Source organism: Montipora capricornis, chromosome 12, assembly GCF_036669925.1.
Source record: "Montipora capricornis isolate CH-2021 chromosome 12, ASM3666992v2, whole genome shotgun sequence".
Classification (NCBI taxonomy): Eukaryota; Metazoa; Cnidaria; class Anthozoa; order Scleractinia; family Acroporidae; genus Montipora; species Montipora capricornis.
The window spans coordinates 2,412,887-2,430,386 of record NC_090894.1 but is presented as its reverse complement, the minus strand read 5'-3'; the positions used below and the strand labels follow the sequence as shown (position 1 = coordinate 2,430,386).

The following is a 17,500-nucleotide window of genomic DNA, read 5'->3' as shown; positions in this document are numbered from 1 at the left end:
CGACGGAGGCGCCAAAGGGGTTACGTAGATTTCCGTTTCCTCGAAAATCGAGTGAAGGAAAGCGACGGGTGTTTAAAGGGAAGAGATAGGTTGAATGGAGGTACAGTGAAAACTACGTAGTCAGACTGATCGAATGAAAGCTACCCTTGGTGATACAGGCCTACCTCACTTGACGTATGTTGACTTGCGTTGCTAGGTAGTGATAGCAACAGCGGTATGGACAACTAGCAGAAGGCAAAAGAAGAAGGAAAGAAATAAAAGAATAGTTTTGTTTTATTCATTGACAAAGACAAAAATGCTCGTGACAAAATTTGTGGGGAAAGCGTTGAAAAATCTGCTATCATGGATTGGCATTACCAATTTAATTGTTCACGTTATCGTGTCTTTGGGGAGCACGGCTAACCAATACAAGAATGCAGCAATTTGCTTTGTTTTCTATGGGTATCCATCCCCGCCAAAATTCAAACTTGTTCTTAAATCCAAATCTTCAATTCAACCATTTCTATCTTGCAATTTAAACTCGCAGTTATTAAATTCAAACATTCAATTCGTCAATCAAACATTCAGTTCTGAATTAATAAACAAGTTGAATGTTTGAATTGCTGAATTGAATGTTTAAAAGACGAACTGAATGTTTCAGTTGCCGAATTGAATGTTTGAATTGCCCATTTGAATAGATCAATTGACCAGTTGAATGTCTGAACTGACAAATTGAATAAACAAAAGAACAAAGCGAACATAATACCTAATCAACAAGGCCTAATCAGAATAACAATGGTTGTTTTGTCTTCCACCACTTTGGCCCGGTACATGAAAGTCTACCCAAGGTTTGGGCTTAAGAACAACAAGTTTGAATTTTTGCGGGGATGGATGCCCATAGTTTTTGTGGGGTTGCGGTTATGGTGGTCAATGCTGAGACCCTTTATTCCTTTAAAAAATAAAACTTGATACTATCCAAAAAGCCGTGGATAGGCTTTGATTCTTTAATTAAAAGGTACCGTAAAATTCCGAAAATGAGCCCCGGGGCTTATATTTTTCAAAGGCCCTTTTCGAGGGGCTTAGTTTTGGAAGGGCTTATATTCGGAGGGGCTTATCTACGGAGGGAAATTTGCGTTTCCAAATCGATTGGCCAGCCTTATAGTTGGAAGTAAATTTACCGTTTTTGCTTTGTTATACTTTGTATTTGAGGGCAATTTTCCAAGTACAAGCTCCCGGGGTGCTTATATTTGGAGGGGCGATTTAATGGAGGGTTTTCTGCGTTGCGGCTTTAGGGGGCGTATATTTGGAGAGACTTATACACGGAGGCGCGTATTTACGCGAGTTTTACGGTATATATGCTGTGTCTGAGTTCTGAATTCGTTTGGATTCCCACTTCTGAGAAGCGTTGCATCACTGATCCAAAAACAAGTAATTTGCTGTTCGTTGAAATTTTTTTTTTTTTTTGCAACGGATGGAAAAATTTCATCATTGAGATTGCTGGAGTTGTTTTGTGCTGTTCTTTACTTTTTTGGATTTTTTAAAAATTTTCAGTTGGTTTTGCTTTTCATGGCCAGCTCGCGTTTAGTTAATGGTATAAAATAATAATTTGCTGCAGTTCTGTGCTGTTGTCCCTGGACATTGATTTAACTCCATTCTTATTAGGCCCATTTCCATATTTGATAGATTTCCTGGGATTTCTGGGGGTACAACTCACCCTTCGTTGATAATGGAATGAAAGAAATGTCGGCTCAACCATATACCTCTCTCATAATGGCGGCGAAATAAAATGGTAAAGACTTGTTTCCATATCTCAAAGTGCCCTTGGACGTGAAGAGCCTGGAACTGTTTTGTTGTTCCAAGGGCCCTTTGAGATATGGAAACAAGTCTTTACCAAATGAAATATTCTTCTGTTTTAATGCTAATAACCCTTTGTAGCCTCGCTACGACTATCAAATTGCAAACGAATTTTGTTTCAAAATGAGGCAGTCGGTCTTGCTGAAGGATGCTCTTCACCGAAACGTGATTAGGGTAAACCGGAAGTGGCGTAAACATAACGAAACAAATAATTATCCCTTCCATTTCCTCATCCCAGCGCTTTTGTCTCGTTTGCTAAGTGTGTCTTACTTCAGGGGAGAAGGAACAGTTTTTCTGCCTTTGCTTGAATGGTGATCTTAATCTAAGGTGTACTCTATCCTCCTCTTGGAAAAAACCACAGGGTTGCGTTTGGTCGAGTGACTACAGGACGATCAAAGCCATAGAATGGGCAAATCTTCAACTGACCGGATTTTGACAACAGAACGGGTAATATACTATCAAGGCAAAGGAAAGATAGAATTTGGGTGAAAATGGAGCTCCTGAAATGTGTTCGAACTATGTTGCATTTAGCTGGCAATTATCATGATTTGAATTTTAAAGGAACCTCCACTCTTACTACAAAATTAGTTTAAACATTTGTTCAAAATTCGATTTTAAAACAGTGTTTACATCAAGAAAAGTAAATTTTAAAATCGCTTATTTTCACTTTCAAATTTCGCGGGCGCAGCCATTTTTGAATGATTGTGACGTTACGATTGCCCTATTGTTCTGACACAAAGAGCTTTTATCTAATAACAATAGGGCAACCGTTACACGTCACTATTATTTTATCTGATTGCCGAATCTAAAGCTCATTTATTTCGGATACAAACACTTTCTTTGAAAATACCATAACGGTGATTTGCTGTGATTTCAAGTTATTTTTTCGTTGAAGTAAACGTTCCCTTTGAACACGTAACTGGCTTAGATTGTAGGCTAGGTTTCGTGGCCTACATATTTTAAATCTGTCGAATAGTTTCCCGGTTAGGAATCGGACCGCCAAATATTAATTCTGCCGCCGCGGAGAGAAAACAAATCCTTGTTGAGGGAAATATTTCTGAACTCATTTTAATCCACGATATCTTGACATACACTCTCTTTTTTTTTTTTTTAATAAGAGATATTGGGCCTGAGGCCAAAAGTTATTTTTTTGGCGATTTGAGCCTGAAGAGGCAACCTCGTTCAGAGGATCTCTCTTCCCTGCCTCCTTTGTCGTTAAGGAGAGAGACCCTGGAAAAGAAATTGCTGAAAAGGTTCTTAGCATGTGCTAAACTAAGTTCGACTACAAACTGAGTTCTTCTTCGGTGTATAATGATTTAATGCAATACGAATGTTAAGAAACGTCCCTAAGCATTCGAGTTAATAGTCATGTCGGACTACAGTGTCACATTTCTTTTTTTCTTTATCAATACTACTCACAAGAAAAAAACTCAAACTGAGCAACGGACGTTCCCAACTACCCACATCTTGGGAATGCTCTCAGTATGCTCTTAAAAGTTTAGTTGATCTCAGCCTGAAGGTTCTTATAAAAAAAGAATGCAGTCTACTGGAACTACAGCGACCAGCAATATAGACGAAGCGGTAGGTAAACTCGCGATTTGTCATAGCTCCTGCAATTGCGTAATTCACACTAGGGACGAGTAACCCGTCTTGGACGGGTTTCTCGTGTTAGACGAGTTTCCCGTCTTAGTGTGAAATCGGGTCGGGACGGGTTTTAGACGAGAAACTCGTCCAAATTTACCCGTCAACTTATCCTTCGTGAGTCGACGAGTTTCCCGACTAGACGAGATACTCGTCAAAATGCATCACGAATTCACGCTTAGACGGGTTTCTAGGTCGAGTTTTAGAGAAAATGCGCCGATTAGACTGCTGGCTAGGTAACCACGCACATCTCGCACCAGTACCTCGTCAACTTAACCCGTCCTAAAAACTCGTCCTAATGTTAATGCATGTCCGTAAGTCAGATAACTTTTTCATCGCGAATTCACACCAGGACGGGAAACTCGTCAGACGGACGAATTTCCCGTCCTCTCTAATGTGAATACTGCTATTAATGAAATGATGTGACTGTGTGTTAGCTGCCAGTGTTTCGACGCTTCCCATTTCTTGTCCATGCACGTAACAACGCTGCGCCAGCTAAACAACCTGCGATTACAGCATGCTTATTTAGCAAGTGTGAACGACGTTATGTAGATGAATTTGCTTATGCAATGGATAATGGTAATTGTTTTCTATCCATTTATGATCTCATCCACCCGTCCCACGCATCAGTGAAGAAACGTTCACCACCATTGCCGGGACTGTGTTCTTCCCTTCTGGAAAAGGTTCGTACGTTCCTTCATGTTTTAAAATAAGGTAGCAAATGATTTACGTGTCACCGCTACAGGTTATTGTACTAGGCCTAGAGTGAGTATACATGTACATGTACCAAAACTGGGGCGTGCAAGCAACGCTTCTGCTCCGAGGGAAAAAAAAACCTTATGAATTATGACAGCAGAAACGAATAGGACGTTACCCGTGCATTTTTTTTTTCAATTTCTCTGCCCAAGACCTCTCAGACATTATCGGCTCTACCTTCTTAGGGCCTGATTTCATGGTGAATTTCAGCCCGGGCTGAAATTTCGCTCCTCCCACCGGGCTGAATTTTTGTTGCGATTCCCTACCAATTTGAAGTGCGATTACACATGAAAACAAGGAAAAGATTCAGAATGCTGAGGCAGAGATTTCAACCCGGATATCTTGCTTCAGGTATCGACAAAAGCAAGGACGCAAACTGCTCGAAAATTCTCAAAGTGTAATAATTATTGTATTTTTTCAGAGCTTATCATCACATTCACTGATGGACTGATCTTTCTCAATTCAGTGCTTAGACTTATTAAAATACTGCAGATCCTCGGAAAACTCCAGAACGATTTCTTTCTACTCAAGAGAGGACGGCTGTATCTCACCAAGCATTGAACTGTTTACACTCGCCAACATTACAGCACAGCCTGAGGAGAATAGCAAGGCGATGCATGCTGTACAAATTTCTGTTCCGACCCGTATACCCAGCACCAGCAACTCCAACGGACTCACCACTCCCATCCACTAAGTTTATTCCACTGCAAGCAACATGTGATGCTTACAAGTTCAGCTTTTGGCCAAGAACGATTAAAGATTGGAACAGTTTACATGTGGACATAATTCAATCGAACTCAATTCACTGTTTCAAAAGAGCTGTGGTGTTCGCCCTAATGAACCAGTAAACTTCCTTTTTTATATAATGTTTATTTATTTTTATTTTTTATGTCACTTGCAAAATGTCCTTATTCAGGATGTTGCAAGTTATGAATGTAGATGTAGATGTTGTGTCTCCATCCGTTCCGTCTTGGTCGGGCGAGATATTCAAGTTTCTCGCACTCGAGTCACATTTTATGCTGTGAGAAGCGTAAGAAGTGTCGCGTGTGGATTTGAAGGCGATTGGGGCTGAAGATTGCGTTAAAAAGGAAAAGAAAATAATTATAATAATACTTGTTTAGTTCATCAAATTCTCTGGTGAATTCGACCGTAACAGACTGTCTCCAAATCACGATCTTTCATTTAAAGACTTAAGTAAACATATGGCAATATTATTAAGCGAGTGGGCAGAAAGTGTCAAAATGACGCAGTGAAACGATTTTACCTGTTAATTTTCACCATATCACGTTGCCTCTAATGTGAGAGTTAACTGTCATGTTTGACTTCCTTTGAAATAAATTACAGGTTCAAGTCAAATTAAAAATTGGGGTAATCGCTCAAAAAATGGTTGCAATTTCGGCAATTGCGATCAAGACGGCACGCGGGAAAATTCCTGAAATTCGATAAAATTTCAGCTAAAAAGAAGTGTTACGGATTTCTTGGTCTATGATGAGCAGCGCCCCGGAATATGCTCCCAAAACCCATGCAAATTACAACTCACTTGCCCTCGGTAATGGCACCTTGGCGTGGCTAAGTTGTCTGTCATATTCATGTTTAATATTCAAAACACGACTTAAAACTTACTTTGATTGGCAGCACCCTGTTCAAAAAGAAAGCGCTTTTGAAAAGAACTTTCCAGGAGACTCAAAAAAACAGCCAGTGTATGGTGGAGCTTTAATACAATATTCCACTTAATAATATAAATTGAGCCGGCAAACGCTTCAGTATTTTGAAGGATAGCAAGTGTTCTTGAATTGTGCTTCTTTCATCGCTTTCCAATGCTTTGTCCTCGTTCACTTGACCAGATCATTTCCTCTGTTATGCAAAGTAGTTGTGATGTAACCTCGACAGGTATTCATACATAAAAAAGGCAAAATATCTGATACGTAAGCATGCCTTTTAAAACTCCCCCGTGAGTATTTTTCCGGTTTGAGAAAAACGGCAATTGAAAATTTGAAAACTTCGCACACCAGAACATGGTTTGACAGATTTTATTTTATTGGATTAGCGCAAGGCACGGGTTGGCGAAACTATTCCAATTTTTTTTAACAAAAGACGAGTTTTAAGCTATTGCTGGCTTATCAATCAAATGATGTTGGTTTGAAAAGTAAGTGATCGTGAATGTGTTCGTAATTTTGGTTCCCATGGTTTTTCATTTCTTACGCCACAAACCCTTGATTTTGTTTGTTACAGGAAAGTTTTCTTTGTCTACGACGGAGAAAGATCATCGAGGACATGCTAAGCTTGGTTTGATTGAGTTCGATCCCTAAAATGGAAGCTTGTATCTTCGCTGTTGCTATTTTGTTCATGCTGGAAGTCGGCATAGCGAAGGCACCTTCGACAACGGAGCCATCAGAAGATCCGACGACAGCGAGTCAGCATTTTCATGGTAAGGGCAATTTTCAACTGATTTTCAGTTTTTTCTGCCATTGAAAAAAAAAAACAAGTATTAAAATATCAGAATAACTGAAAGTTCTTATAGCCTAACCCTGTGTCGAATATTAATATGATCTTATAAGAAAAACATAACTTCTCGTATATTCGACCTTTCTTAAGAACTTTACTTCATAAATACGTCTTTATTTGCAACAATAAGAACTCTCTTCATGAAGTAGTAAAAGTCAATTTTGTTTGCAAAGGGCGAGTGTTGTTTTTCCGGCATTCCCAGCAACATTCGTTCGATATTTTGCTACAACGAAATCTCTAGAGTGACATGAGAAAATCGAGCATAAATCATATTCAATATAAACATACGCATTCCGCTTGGCAGCCGTTGACATAATTTAGCGCAGACTTAAGATGTCCGCCACGTTTTAAATATACAACCTCGGGCATTTGTTAATTAAATACATGGCAACTGGTGAACAAATGAAAATGGCTCAGATGAAAACTGGAACAATGCAAATTTTTAGCTTTTGTTTCAAAAGTTCCGGGTTCGTAAACCGACCCCATTTCAGTATCAATAAAAAAGACGCCTTTTAATTTGACGTGATGGAACAGAAAAGAAAGAAATATGCGATTTTAAATCAAAAGTTCGGATTTCAATTTTAGAAACTCTTCGTTAATAATATTACATAATAATTGAAGTGAAACATTTCTTGACAGTTAAAATGAAGAAAAATATTGGTCGACTCCTATGTTTGAAATTCAAAACTTCTAGCGTCTCCTAAATTGGAAATGAGATATTGTGCAGATTAACAATAATTCTGTGGGCAGAATAGTTTTTGTGTCGAGGATAATTGAGACAGTCAACTTAAGCTTCGCCATTTTCTTTTTTTTTTTACCAATAACAGAATCGATGTTTTCTTCATAAAAAAAGTTTGGATGTTGCAAGGTGTAATTATTTGACTTTTTTATTATGTCTTCATTCCCAGTGAATACATTTCAACTGTGGGTTCGTTCAATTTTTGCATCTTAAAGACATCTGTTCTCCGATAATAGGTTTTAGCTTTTAGTTTATTTTTTTTATTTACCTGTTCAAATAACTTTCCCAACTTCATGGTTTTCTTAAATTTGCCCGATGATTTACAAAGCTTAAAACAGTATCGATGCAAGTAATATGTATGTTTCGTTAAATCAAACAAAATCTTATGCATTTAATTTAAGTCGGTTTTTATGCTTCTTGTCACATCTCATGCTAATCCAAAAATGTAATTTTCTTGAGTAATTAGATCTTATTAGCACGTACTTTTTAGTTTCTCTTCTCCTCACGAAAATTCAAAAAACCTCCCGTCTTTCTAAACCATCCGTACTTTTTCTAAATTGGTCATGGATTTGCCTTTTTTTTTTTCGTCCAAATTTTTGCACCTCCTTGTATGTCCTGCCCTTCCTTTTTAAACTTTCTTTTTTTGATTTCCACGTTTTATTTTTTTTGTTTTTCGTGCTTAATGCGGCTCAAACGATTTTATCTTCAAATCCCATTCTTGAAAACTTTTTTTTCGCTTTCTGATTTTTTGTCACTTCTGATCTACTTGATCACAATTCGATCCTAAATCAAACTACCGGGCGCCACAATGATAGCCTTTAATTTTTCAAAAAGTTCTTTCTATTTTTTGGGTGTTACAAAAGTAAATAAATTTTCTCTTCTGTCGTGACTTTGGCGACACCTTTTTCGTCCATGAACAGTCCTTTCGTCTTGCGATTGACCAAATTTAAAACGACTTGGAAGGCGCAGTTTTCATAAGGACTACTGTAGCTAAGCCCTGCATAAAATTGGCGTAACAAGTTTCGTCTCTTCAATTAAGGTTCTGCCGGAATGCAATACTCAGTAGGCTTTCTTTAAATTAGTGCCGACTGCCTCAGGATATTTATTATCCCTTACTAGTAACCAAACCCTTTTCTGAGAATAGTAATTATTTCTGACATAGATTGCTCGTAGCGATCAAACCTCTTGATGACATGAGCGTTATTTTCCTTTATATTACGTAGAACGCGAATGGGAAAAGTGACCACGTGACCATGATTTTCCCGCCATTTTCTACGTTTGCCGGCTGCAGCTTGCCGTTTCGACGAGAAAGTAGGCATTTTCCCGTTTGCCATATACGTGAAAATGTTTCTTCTACATAAGAAGTTGTTTGCGAAAAAAAAAGTACCCAAAATCATTGTCCGGTATGTGAAAGGAGGAAAAATTAGGTTTCATGGTTATAAGTTCAAAACTGACTCCTTGCCGTATTTTCTTCATGAACTCGTGTTGACTCTCCGTTTGCCTACAAAACAGCTTCATCTCAACTCTCAAAATTTGACGCGTAAGGATTTTCATTTCATACAGGGTCTTTTTCTACAAACAATGTCTAAAAACAACAAACTAGATTGCTTCTAGATTTGTTTAATATAATTAGTTTGATATAATAAATATAATTACTTTGATATAATTTATGGGGCTTTTAAATTTCATTTTTCCTCTTTTGCCCTCCTCGAATAGCCCTCGCTAATTGCCGGCAAAAGAGTGTAAAATTTTTAGACCTAATAAAGAATTTGTTTGTTTGTTTGTTTAAAAAGACTGCGAGTTTTCACAACCTTCTCTTTATTTTACGTGAAACGTGAAACGGCAAGCCGACGTCTGTCGTATCACGTAAACAGGGAATTTAAGATCTACGACGCCGACGTTGACGAAAACGTCACCTCAAAATATAACGTTGCACTATCGTAAGTTTCTCGAGGTTTGGCCATCTCGTTCGCTTCCTACAATGTGGGCGAAGTATCCTAAAAATAAATTGGTACGAGCGGTTTCAGAGCAAAAATAGAGAACCAAATATTCACATTTGAACGCTCACGTTGTCGTCAAAACCTCAGATTTGGTGATTTCACGTCGTTGTTCTGCAGAGAACCGCACGTTTATGTGCTAAAATGTGTGGCGCACGTGCAACACGATTATTTTTCCTCTTTTAACCAATGATATTGTTGTTTCGTGGTGTTCTTGTTGACCACCGCGTCGTAGATCTTAAAGCCCCTAACGTCATGCCAAATCTCTGTATTATCGCAACAAACTCAACAATCACAGAATAGACCACGCTTTTGAAAGAAAATGCAAGCGGTTTACCAGATGACTGTTTGAGTTTAATTGCGTTCGACGAAGGAGAACGTGTACAAATGTCGTTGAAATCACTCACGCGGGTATCAGTCAATGCCACTCGAGTGTTCACATTTTGGCCGCCATGTTTGTACATCTATCTACGTATCTGGAGCACTTCACCTCGATCCCATGCGAATCCAAATGAACACGAGTAGCTCTTGGAATGAGTGTATGCGCAATTCGTTCACGAGCGCGGCTGTTTCAGTCCTGGACTGATTTCGCTAAGATGCTTTACTATCAATTGACTTGGAACAACAAAAACAAAGTAAAAGTTGACCGAAGCAAGAGACCATGACTAGAGGTGAAAAACAGCTTTATGTTCCTGTCACGGCGTTTTCACAGACCGATTTATTTTTAGATCGAATTTCCCGCGAATGAGACTCCCGCAGGAGCCCGATGACCAATCACAAGAAACGAACTAAACGTCATAGCGTCACCGAACCGTCATTGCCTTTGTTTTTCGTGGAAAAGGTAGTCTAAAAATAGATCGGTCTGTAAAAATGCTGTAACATAGGGATAGTATGGGAGTTGATCGCAACTATAGCTAGTCATGGGCTCCCGCAGAAGTGGCCGTTTCTGTAGAATTCCAAACTGGACAGGTGCTCTATAGTCAAACACACTTGACTGAAGTGTGACTAGTTCTACTGCCAAATTTAAAGTCTGCGTTGTTATATTTCTTTTTCCGCAGTTCCCCAACCTGCAATAATATTCCTATCATTCCTTGGAGGATGTCTAGTGTTTGTGTTTATTTTATACAAGATTCTTCATTCCGACTTCTGTAAAATGGATCGCGATAAACTGAGCGGAACTAAACGTGCAAACTACGTGGAATTGGGACAGTCACCCGTCTTGGCCGAAGAAGCCATTGGGGTTGATGATAGTACGGATTTCATGGAACAAGAAACTACAGCGAGCGAGAAATCAGCAAAGTATTACGTGGAACAACCTTGGGGAAACGAAACACGAGAGAAGAGTAGAAGTATGGGGGATTTGCTACCGGAGAAACCGGCTAAGTCTCCGCCCCGTAGGAAGCTGACGACGTGGGATAGACCCGCCATCGAAGCTGTGAAAGCTGTGGGCTATATGAGTGTGCTAAGCGCCTACGGTGACGGGACAAGTCCTAAGGATTCGCCCATATCGCCAAGAAAGCTTCGTGGATCGAGAGGCGAAATCATTTGTGTTGCAAAGTTGCAAATATCCGTCAGCTTTTCCCAGACTGCTCAGCGTTTGGAAGTGACTGTTATTCGCGTACAAGACTTTCCGGAGTCAATCTCTCATAGCAGCGCTACTTCGGCGATGTCCGTTCATCTGACGTTGATGCCTTCGAAGCGATATCGATTTAAAACGAAGACGAAGGCAACTTCCGACGTCACAATTAACGAAACGTTCGTAATGCGTGGGGTGACCGAGAAAGAGCTAATGGACAGTACTCTTCGGTTTAGGATTTACGCACAGGCACCGATGAAAAAGGCAAAATTGATCGGTGAAACAGAGACACATGTCACAGATTTTGATCTTGACGATATCGTTTCCACTATGTGGATAATGGTACCTCCAGTGACTGTAGCAGAGCAAAGCAAAACTCCCAAGACGAAGCAACCACACCGAAAATGATCTACGCAGAAAACTTTACGAGGGAAAACGCCGAGAAAACAATAGACGTCCTTTGGTGTGAGGAGTACGACGACGGCTACGTAGCCAATTCAATTGAATTTAATTTACAAATTATTTCGCTTGATTGTGACCTGACCATGGAGAAAAAATAATCATGTTTGAATTTTGTTCGTCATATGGCGCTGTCGTTTCTTGGATGCTTAATTATGCAAGGACGATGACGGTGGCTACAAAAACGAAAACTAAAAATTAAACTTTCCGTTCATTCCGCGTTATTCACGGCCTGCAGTGTACCCAACATTCTTCGCATAAAATTTAAATGGATCACGTGTGGTTGTTTGGAGACAGAGAAAACTGAAATTTTATTGTCACATGCTCCTACATAAAGTATTTCAAGTATTGTCATTCCCCGTTGTTGGTGTTGTTTGCAGAGTAAAACAAAGAAATGAACAACCACTGAAAAAACCTTTTGAGCAGATGCCCTAGCCGTCGCTGTCGTCGTAGCTATAAAAACCTATTTATTTATTTATTTATTTGTTGGAGGCACGCAACCCGCAAAGCAATCATTATGGGTTCCCTTCACACAGCCTCTTCTTTTGGATAACACCCGGCCCGTTACGTTCGGCTAGACGAAGGGCGTACGGTCGGCATCGAGTGGAGTCGGCATCGAGTGGGTGCGGGGAAATCAAAATGGACGGCAGACAATCAGATAAGCAATTGACATGAACGTGGTGATCAAACTGTGAACACTGAAGTTACAGTAGGGCCTCGAAGAAAAGAGCAACGGTGTTGACGTACCAATCGTTTTCTAGAAGGCAACTGAGCACGTATCGAGGGTTTGTAGTTTAGTCGAATTGTCTTGCTGTAAATAATACTCAACTACTATTGAATGTTTACCTAATTCTGACAGATTTGCCTTGATTATGAAATTGTGGTAGAGATCAGATGTGCAATCAGTCTAAGGAAATTGAAAATGCCTACCGCTTTGACCGAATGAATTTCGGAAAAAAAATCTTATCAACATGTTCACCAAATTAAAGGTGATTTGAAAATTCAAATTAAATGCATGTACCTTATTGACGGTAGCAAGCAATTGCTCCAAGTCACTCCGCATCTACACTGTAAATCTAATTTGGCATGTACTTGAATGGAAAAAAAATAGAAACATAAAGAGAGAGTTGAAAATCCAACGTCACGTGCTGACGTCCTCTTCATTCATTTCAAGTCGTCAAATGGTGTAAGATAGAGAATGTTGGCATCGACAACGAGTGCGACTTTAAGTAAGAGTTCTGGGATTTTGATTGCTGCGCATCCGTACTGCGCAGCTCGGCGTGCTCAACTCATCCCGCAAGTTGGTCTGCGACGACTATAAATCGAAAAGTCGTAGCGGAAGGTACGAGTTAGTCAAAAGGAAATTGCGTTTGATTTAGAACTGTTTCTTTTAGTTTCAATCTTTAATAATCATATGCTAACTATCCTCAAGTGTTGGGAAAATAATTTAGGGGGTTTTCAAGCCTGAAAAGCAGCATAAGGACGGTGCCTACTAATTCAAAGGTATTTTTGAGCGGTTTACTGAATGTACTGGGAAAGCAGATCTTAACAAGTGATATTGAAATCCTAAAAGAAAATTGGGGGTAACCACGCATTTTTCGAAGATAATTAATCAACAGTATTTGTAAAAAGCTTAGAAATACAAAGCAATGTATGGCGTTCTTTTCCAAATTAAAGCTTAATTATCTCTGAAAAATGCATGGCTATTCCCAATTTTCTTTTTGGATACCAAGAGCACTTGCTAAGTTCTGCTATCCTTTTACTTTGTTTCCATGTGTGTCCAGTCCTCTTAATATCCTTTTCAAGCTCCCGTCGCCAGGTGTTCCGCGGTCTCGCTCTCTTTCGTTGACCTTGGGGGTTCCAGTTCAGGGCTTGACGGCCAATGCTACTAGGTGGTTTGCGTAGCATATGGCCAAGCCATCTCCATCTCCTTCGCCGGATATCCTCTTCTACTGGAGTTTGCTGCGCCCTTGCCCATAAGTTCTCATTACTGATGGTTTCTGGCTAGTGGATTCTTAGGATTCTACGTAAGCACTGATTTATAAAAGTCTGGATCTTCTGCCTTGATTGTCTGCCATGATTCTCCTCCGTACAACAATACCGACTTAACGTTTGAGTTAAACAAACGTACCTTGGTGGATGTGCCGAGTCCTCTGGAGTTCCATACCTTTTTTAGTATGTTGTATGCTGATCGTGCCTTGCCAATCCTAGTTTTTAGGAATACTCTTTGTTGGCCCTCCAAAATTTTGCATGCATAAACATTGTTTTTATTTTCTCTTGGGACTTACAATGGTCCCTAGAGAAACTGGAAACAATGCTTATGGAAAATTGTGAAGGGACAAACGAAGAGTATTATGGTATTTTTGATAATGGCTAATACTCTCTCGTCCCCCCATTTTGCAAACAAACTGAAGGTCGTCAACCAGTTCGCGGCGTCACGTGGCATGACGTCACTTCTGAACTCGGACTCTGAACCGGCCTGTAAAAATGTGATCAGTATTAACTTTGCATATTCATAGAATTCACTACTTGCACAAATCCCATAATACACCTCTTTTACCCCCCAAAATATACATAGGCATTGTTTTCGACTTCTCTTTGGGACATTTTCATGTCCCAGGAGAAATTGCAAACAATGGTTATGCAAAAGTTTTTTTGGGGGGAAAGGGGAGGGGGGGGGGGGGAATAGAGGTGTATTATGGGATTGTGCAAGACGCCCACGATGTGCTCAAAATCAACCTTTCAAAAGCGGCTTCGTTTTTAAGCCTGGTCTACACAGGCGACGCAAACATACGCACAACCAACATTCGCAGACCATTAATAAGTTATCCCATTGAAAGATTTTACTCTAACATCAGACGATATTTAACGTCAGTGCGGTTGAGGAGTCAATGATTAGTAGCAACCTCTGCATCCACTCAAAAACTGTGCCCCCTTTAACTTGTCGCTTATCGTGTCTTTTGTCCTAACAAAGGATACTTAAGATCAAGACGCTATTCAGTTAACGTGTTACATGAGAATAAACCATTTTACAGTTGTGCTTAGTTACCTGGCCTATAAATGAAAGAGAGATTAGCAATGACTTTGTCTTGATAAAAACCACATTTTTTTTAAATATGGAAATTCAAACTAATTAGCACCAGTCTCACCTTCATTTTAAGGCCAGGTAACTAAGTACATAACACTGTAAAAAGGTCCATTGGAGAACACGATGATGAGTGACAAAACGCGCGTGAAATTATCCCCTAATTTCATTCATCACCATACTAGGTGATTATTGAAGATTCTTTGCAATGATTGGTTACACTTGAGGCGATTATTACGCCATAATCACCTAAGGGGTGTTTTCAAACTCGCTGCAAACCGTTGTATGTCGGGGTAACAGACCAAGAAATTAATTGTTTTAAAGAAAATGCATATTTTTCATATTTTCATATTTTTTTGTGTAACTTTTATATAACTGCATACCTATTAAGAAGCTATTTTACTTGATTTTCAACATGGGAAGTCGGAGTGGTGAATGGCCTTTGTCCTCAAAGAGAACTGTAAATGTCAATTGATCTTATTTGCCAATTGCACACATTTTTCGCTTTAGAAAATAAGAACCTGTTTTCAAATTTCAGGCTGAACAATAGTTTAGATTTGTTTTTTGATCTTAATCTTGCATAGCTTATGAAGCTTTATTGTCGCAAGTCATATTTACGATGAAACCTAAATGGATGGAAATCCGCCAATCACAACGTGTCATGTGGCCCTATGACGCGTGGTTGCAGTGATTCACGGCGGCAAAAAACGAAATTAGAACTTAAAAGAGTCCGCAAGGTTAATTATAAAAGGTGCAATAAAGTCCTTTCACGGGAGCACATGAGCCCAACAAATTGACCTGCTCCCAACTGAGTGGCTCAGATGGCAGAGAATAGAGCGTTTTCACATGACGTCACGGCAGCCATGTTGGTGTTCCAAAACAAAGAAACGGCGGCCATGTTGGTGTTCCAAACTAATCCTCTGGGAATTGAACTCTATTTTTATGCAAATAGTTTCATTTGTTTCATCAAATTAGCATTTATTTTAGTCACGTGAGTGAAAACGCTCTATTGCACCCGCACAGCAGAGATCACGGGTTCGAATCCCGTTGAGGCTGCCTGAATTTTGTAGGTGTCTTTAAGAGACAATGGGCCCTTTGCAGCTTAGTGATCACATGATACAAATACCACGATACTGTGACGCAAATTGCGCACTGGGACATCTAAACCCAAATTGTTTTTTTGTTCCTAATATAAATCTCCCCATCTAAAGCAAACATATGTCAGCATTGTTACGCAGAACTTCCCTTTTCTGTGCCGTGCGAGCCACGTATATAAACTAGGCAGAACTAGCAGTAATTTGGACCCACGACCGTGATGTGAGAGGCATGGGTCTATTCTCGATTTTACGTCACTAACTGCTTTGCATTCCTGTTTTCAAAGACATTTTGCATTGCAAAGCCGTTTTGTGACGTAAAAGCGAGAATAGACCCTTGCCTCTCACATCACGGTCGTGGGTCCAAATTACTGCTCGTTTAGATAACTTTGCGCTTCTATAAAAAGCGTAATTTTTGAATCGTCAAACATGTTTGCTTTCCGTGGTGAGATCAATATTGTAGACTAAAAATATTTCGGTTTAGGTGCACTTTAATTTAAATTTTCTGCAAAGGGTCTATTGTTTAAATCGTAAAGATAAATGCGAGGATCATTTCTCTCTTTCGTCAAATGAAATCGCTTTTGTTTTGCAATCGATTTTCTGGTTTTTGCGATTTTGTAGTATAGGTATGACAGCAATTTTAAAATAAAACCTGCAAGTAATGGGGAATGATTTGTGTTTAACTGATGTCTGGAATATATAAGTCGTTTATACATTATTTTTCTCAAAAAAAAGAAAGAAATGATGACTTTATCAGCAGAAAACTTTATTATCTATCCATGAATTAATCGGTAGTTTTAAATTGGTAGGTTTCTTTAATTTGTAATAAGTAATCGTGAGGTTAATGACACTAACTAGATATATATTTTTTGTTTTATCGCCTCATTTTTGTTTCGTGCTTTGTTGTTCCCTACTACGGTGGAAAGCGACTAAGGTAGCCCAAATCAGTTTCAACAGTTTCGTGTGCCGGCTAAATGAAATTTTGCCAAAGTTCAATTCCAGGCATTGCTGGTCAGCAGTGTTACATATTGCATTGTGCAGGAACTCACATGCGTAAAGTTGCAGATCCTTGTGAATCTTTAATCTATCAATTGCGCTTGCGTTTTCGGCTGGTCAGTTTTGCTCCTACCCACCTTCCCCATTGGCAGGGATGGATTGGTAAGTATTCCAATGTCTCCTGCCCGAGGAGTGAGCTTGACAGGTGCCGGGTGCCGAGTGGACTGAGTGGACTGTAGAAGGCTTACCATACCTGCTAGTCGTTGCGCGTGGGCGTTTTAGCATGACTCTCTCAGGCACCTATAACCCCAAGATCTGAAAGATCATCTTACCAATGAGTTTCAAAGAGATTCTCCGTCGTATAATGCTACGCACTTCAGGATTCATTATGCACATTTGCGCCACTAGTTTCCAGGTCATCACGGTTCAAAGCAATTGTTATGCAAATTTCCCCCCTTATAAAAGGGCAGTGTGAAGCGTGACAAGTGTCTTTTTTTCGCGTGCATTTTTCCAGGCCGCGGTTATTCGTACACGTGTTCGCTATGTCGAATGAAGAAGAAGAAGATCCTTCGGCTCCAACCGATCAAGAGACGCGTTTCTCTAGCTTGGAAGCCAAACTGGATGCCTTGTCATCAAGTTTTGAAGCGCTGGCTCACAAGTTTGACGCTCGGTCGAGCGCTAGACCGGCTGTGTCACAGAATTCTGACCTCCAAGAAGATTGTCTGCCGGCGGAAAACGATGTTGTGTGCGACCCAGCAGAAGGTGTCTTCAGTCATAAGGACGAAACGGCTGATCTTCCCTACGAGGACATTTTTGAGG

The 17,500-nt window shown here is 39.8% G+C and overlaps 2 protein-coding genes across 4 annotated transcripts in view; both read left to right on the top strand.

The window, feature by feature from the left end:
* LOC138026430 (E3 ubiquitin-protein ligase HACE1-like) overlaps positions 1–233 on the top strand; it is a 37,189-nt gene extending 36,956 nt beyond the window's left edge. For both annotated transcript variants that reach the window (XM_068873786.1, XM_068873787.1), the window contains exon 17: positions 1–233. This exon is cut by the window's left edge and continues 124 nt beyond it. The gene's annotated coding sequence lies outside the window, so the exon portion shown is untranslated.
* A 3,408-nt stretch (positions 234–3,641) lies between these two features.
* On the top strand, positions 3,642–12,645 carry LOC138026434 (uncharacterized). 2 transcript variants are annotated; one of them, XM_068873791.1, is made up of 4 exons: positions 3,642–4,157; positions 4,652–5,074; positions 6,463–6,658; positions 10,530–12,645. In XM_068873791.1, the coding sequence occupies exons 3-4, from the start codon at positions 6,541–6,543 to the stop codon at positions 11,453–11,455; spliced, it is 1,044 nt and encodes a 347-aa protein (XP_068729892.1). In that variant the 5' UTR covers positions 3,642–4,157; positions 4,652–5,074; positions 6,463–6,540; the 3' UTR covers positions 11,456–12,645. The 2 variants fall into 2 exon arrangements, with proteins under 2 accessions (XP_068729892.1, XP_068729891.1); XM_068873790.1 differs by lacking the exons at positions 3,642–4,157; positions 4,652–5,074 and adding an exon at positions 5,992–6,376.
* The last annotated feature ends 4,855 nt before the right edge of the window (positions 12,646–17,500 follow it).

Bases quoted from the DNA above. Each gene is read 5' to 3' on its own strand.
- LOC138026434 (XM_068873791.1), top strand. From the start codon at position 6,541: ATGGAAGCTTGTATCTTCGCTGTTGCTATTTTGTTCATGCTGGAAGTC. The intron at 6,659-10,529 runs GTAAGGGCAATT...CTTTTTCCGCAG, and splicing joins AGCGAGTCAGCATTTTCATG to TTCCCCAACCTGCAATAATA.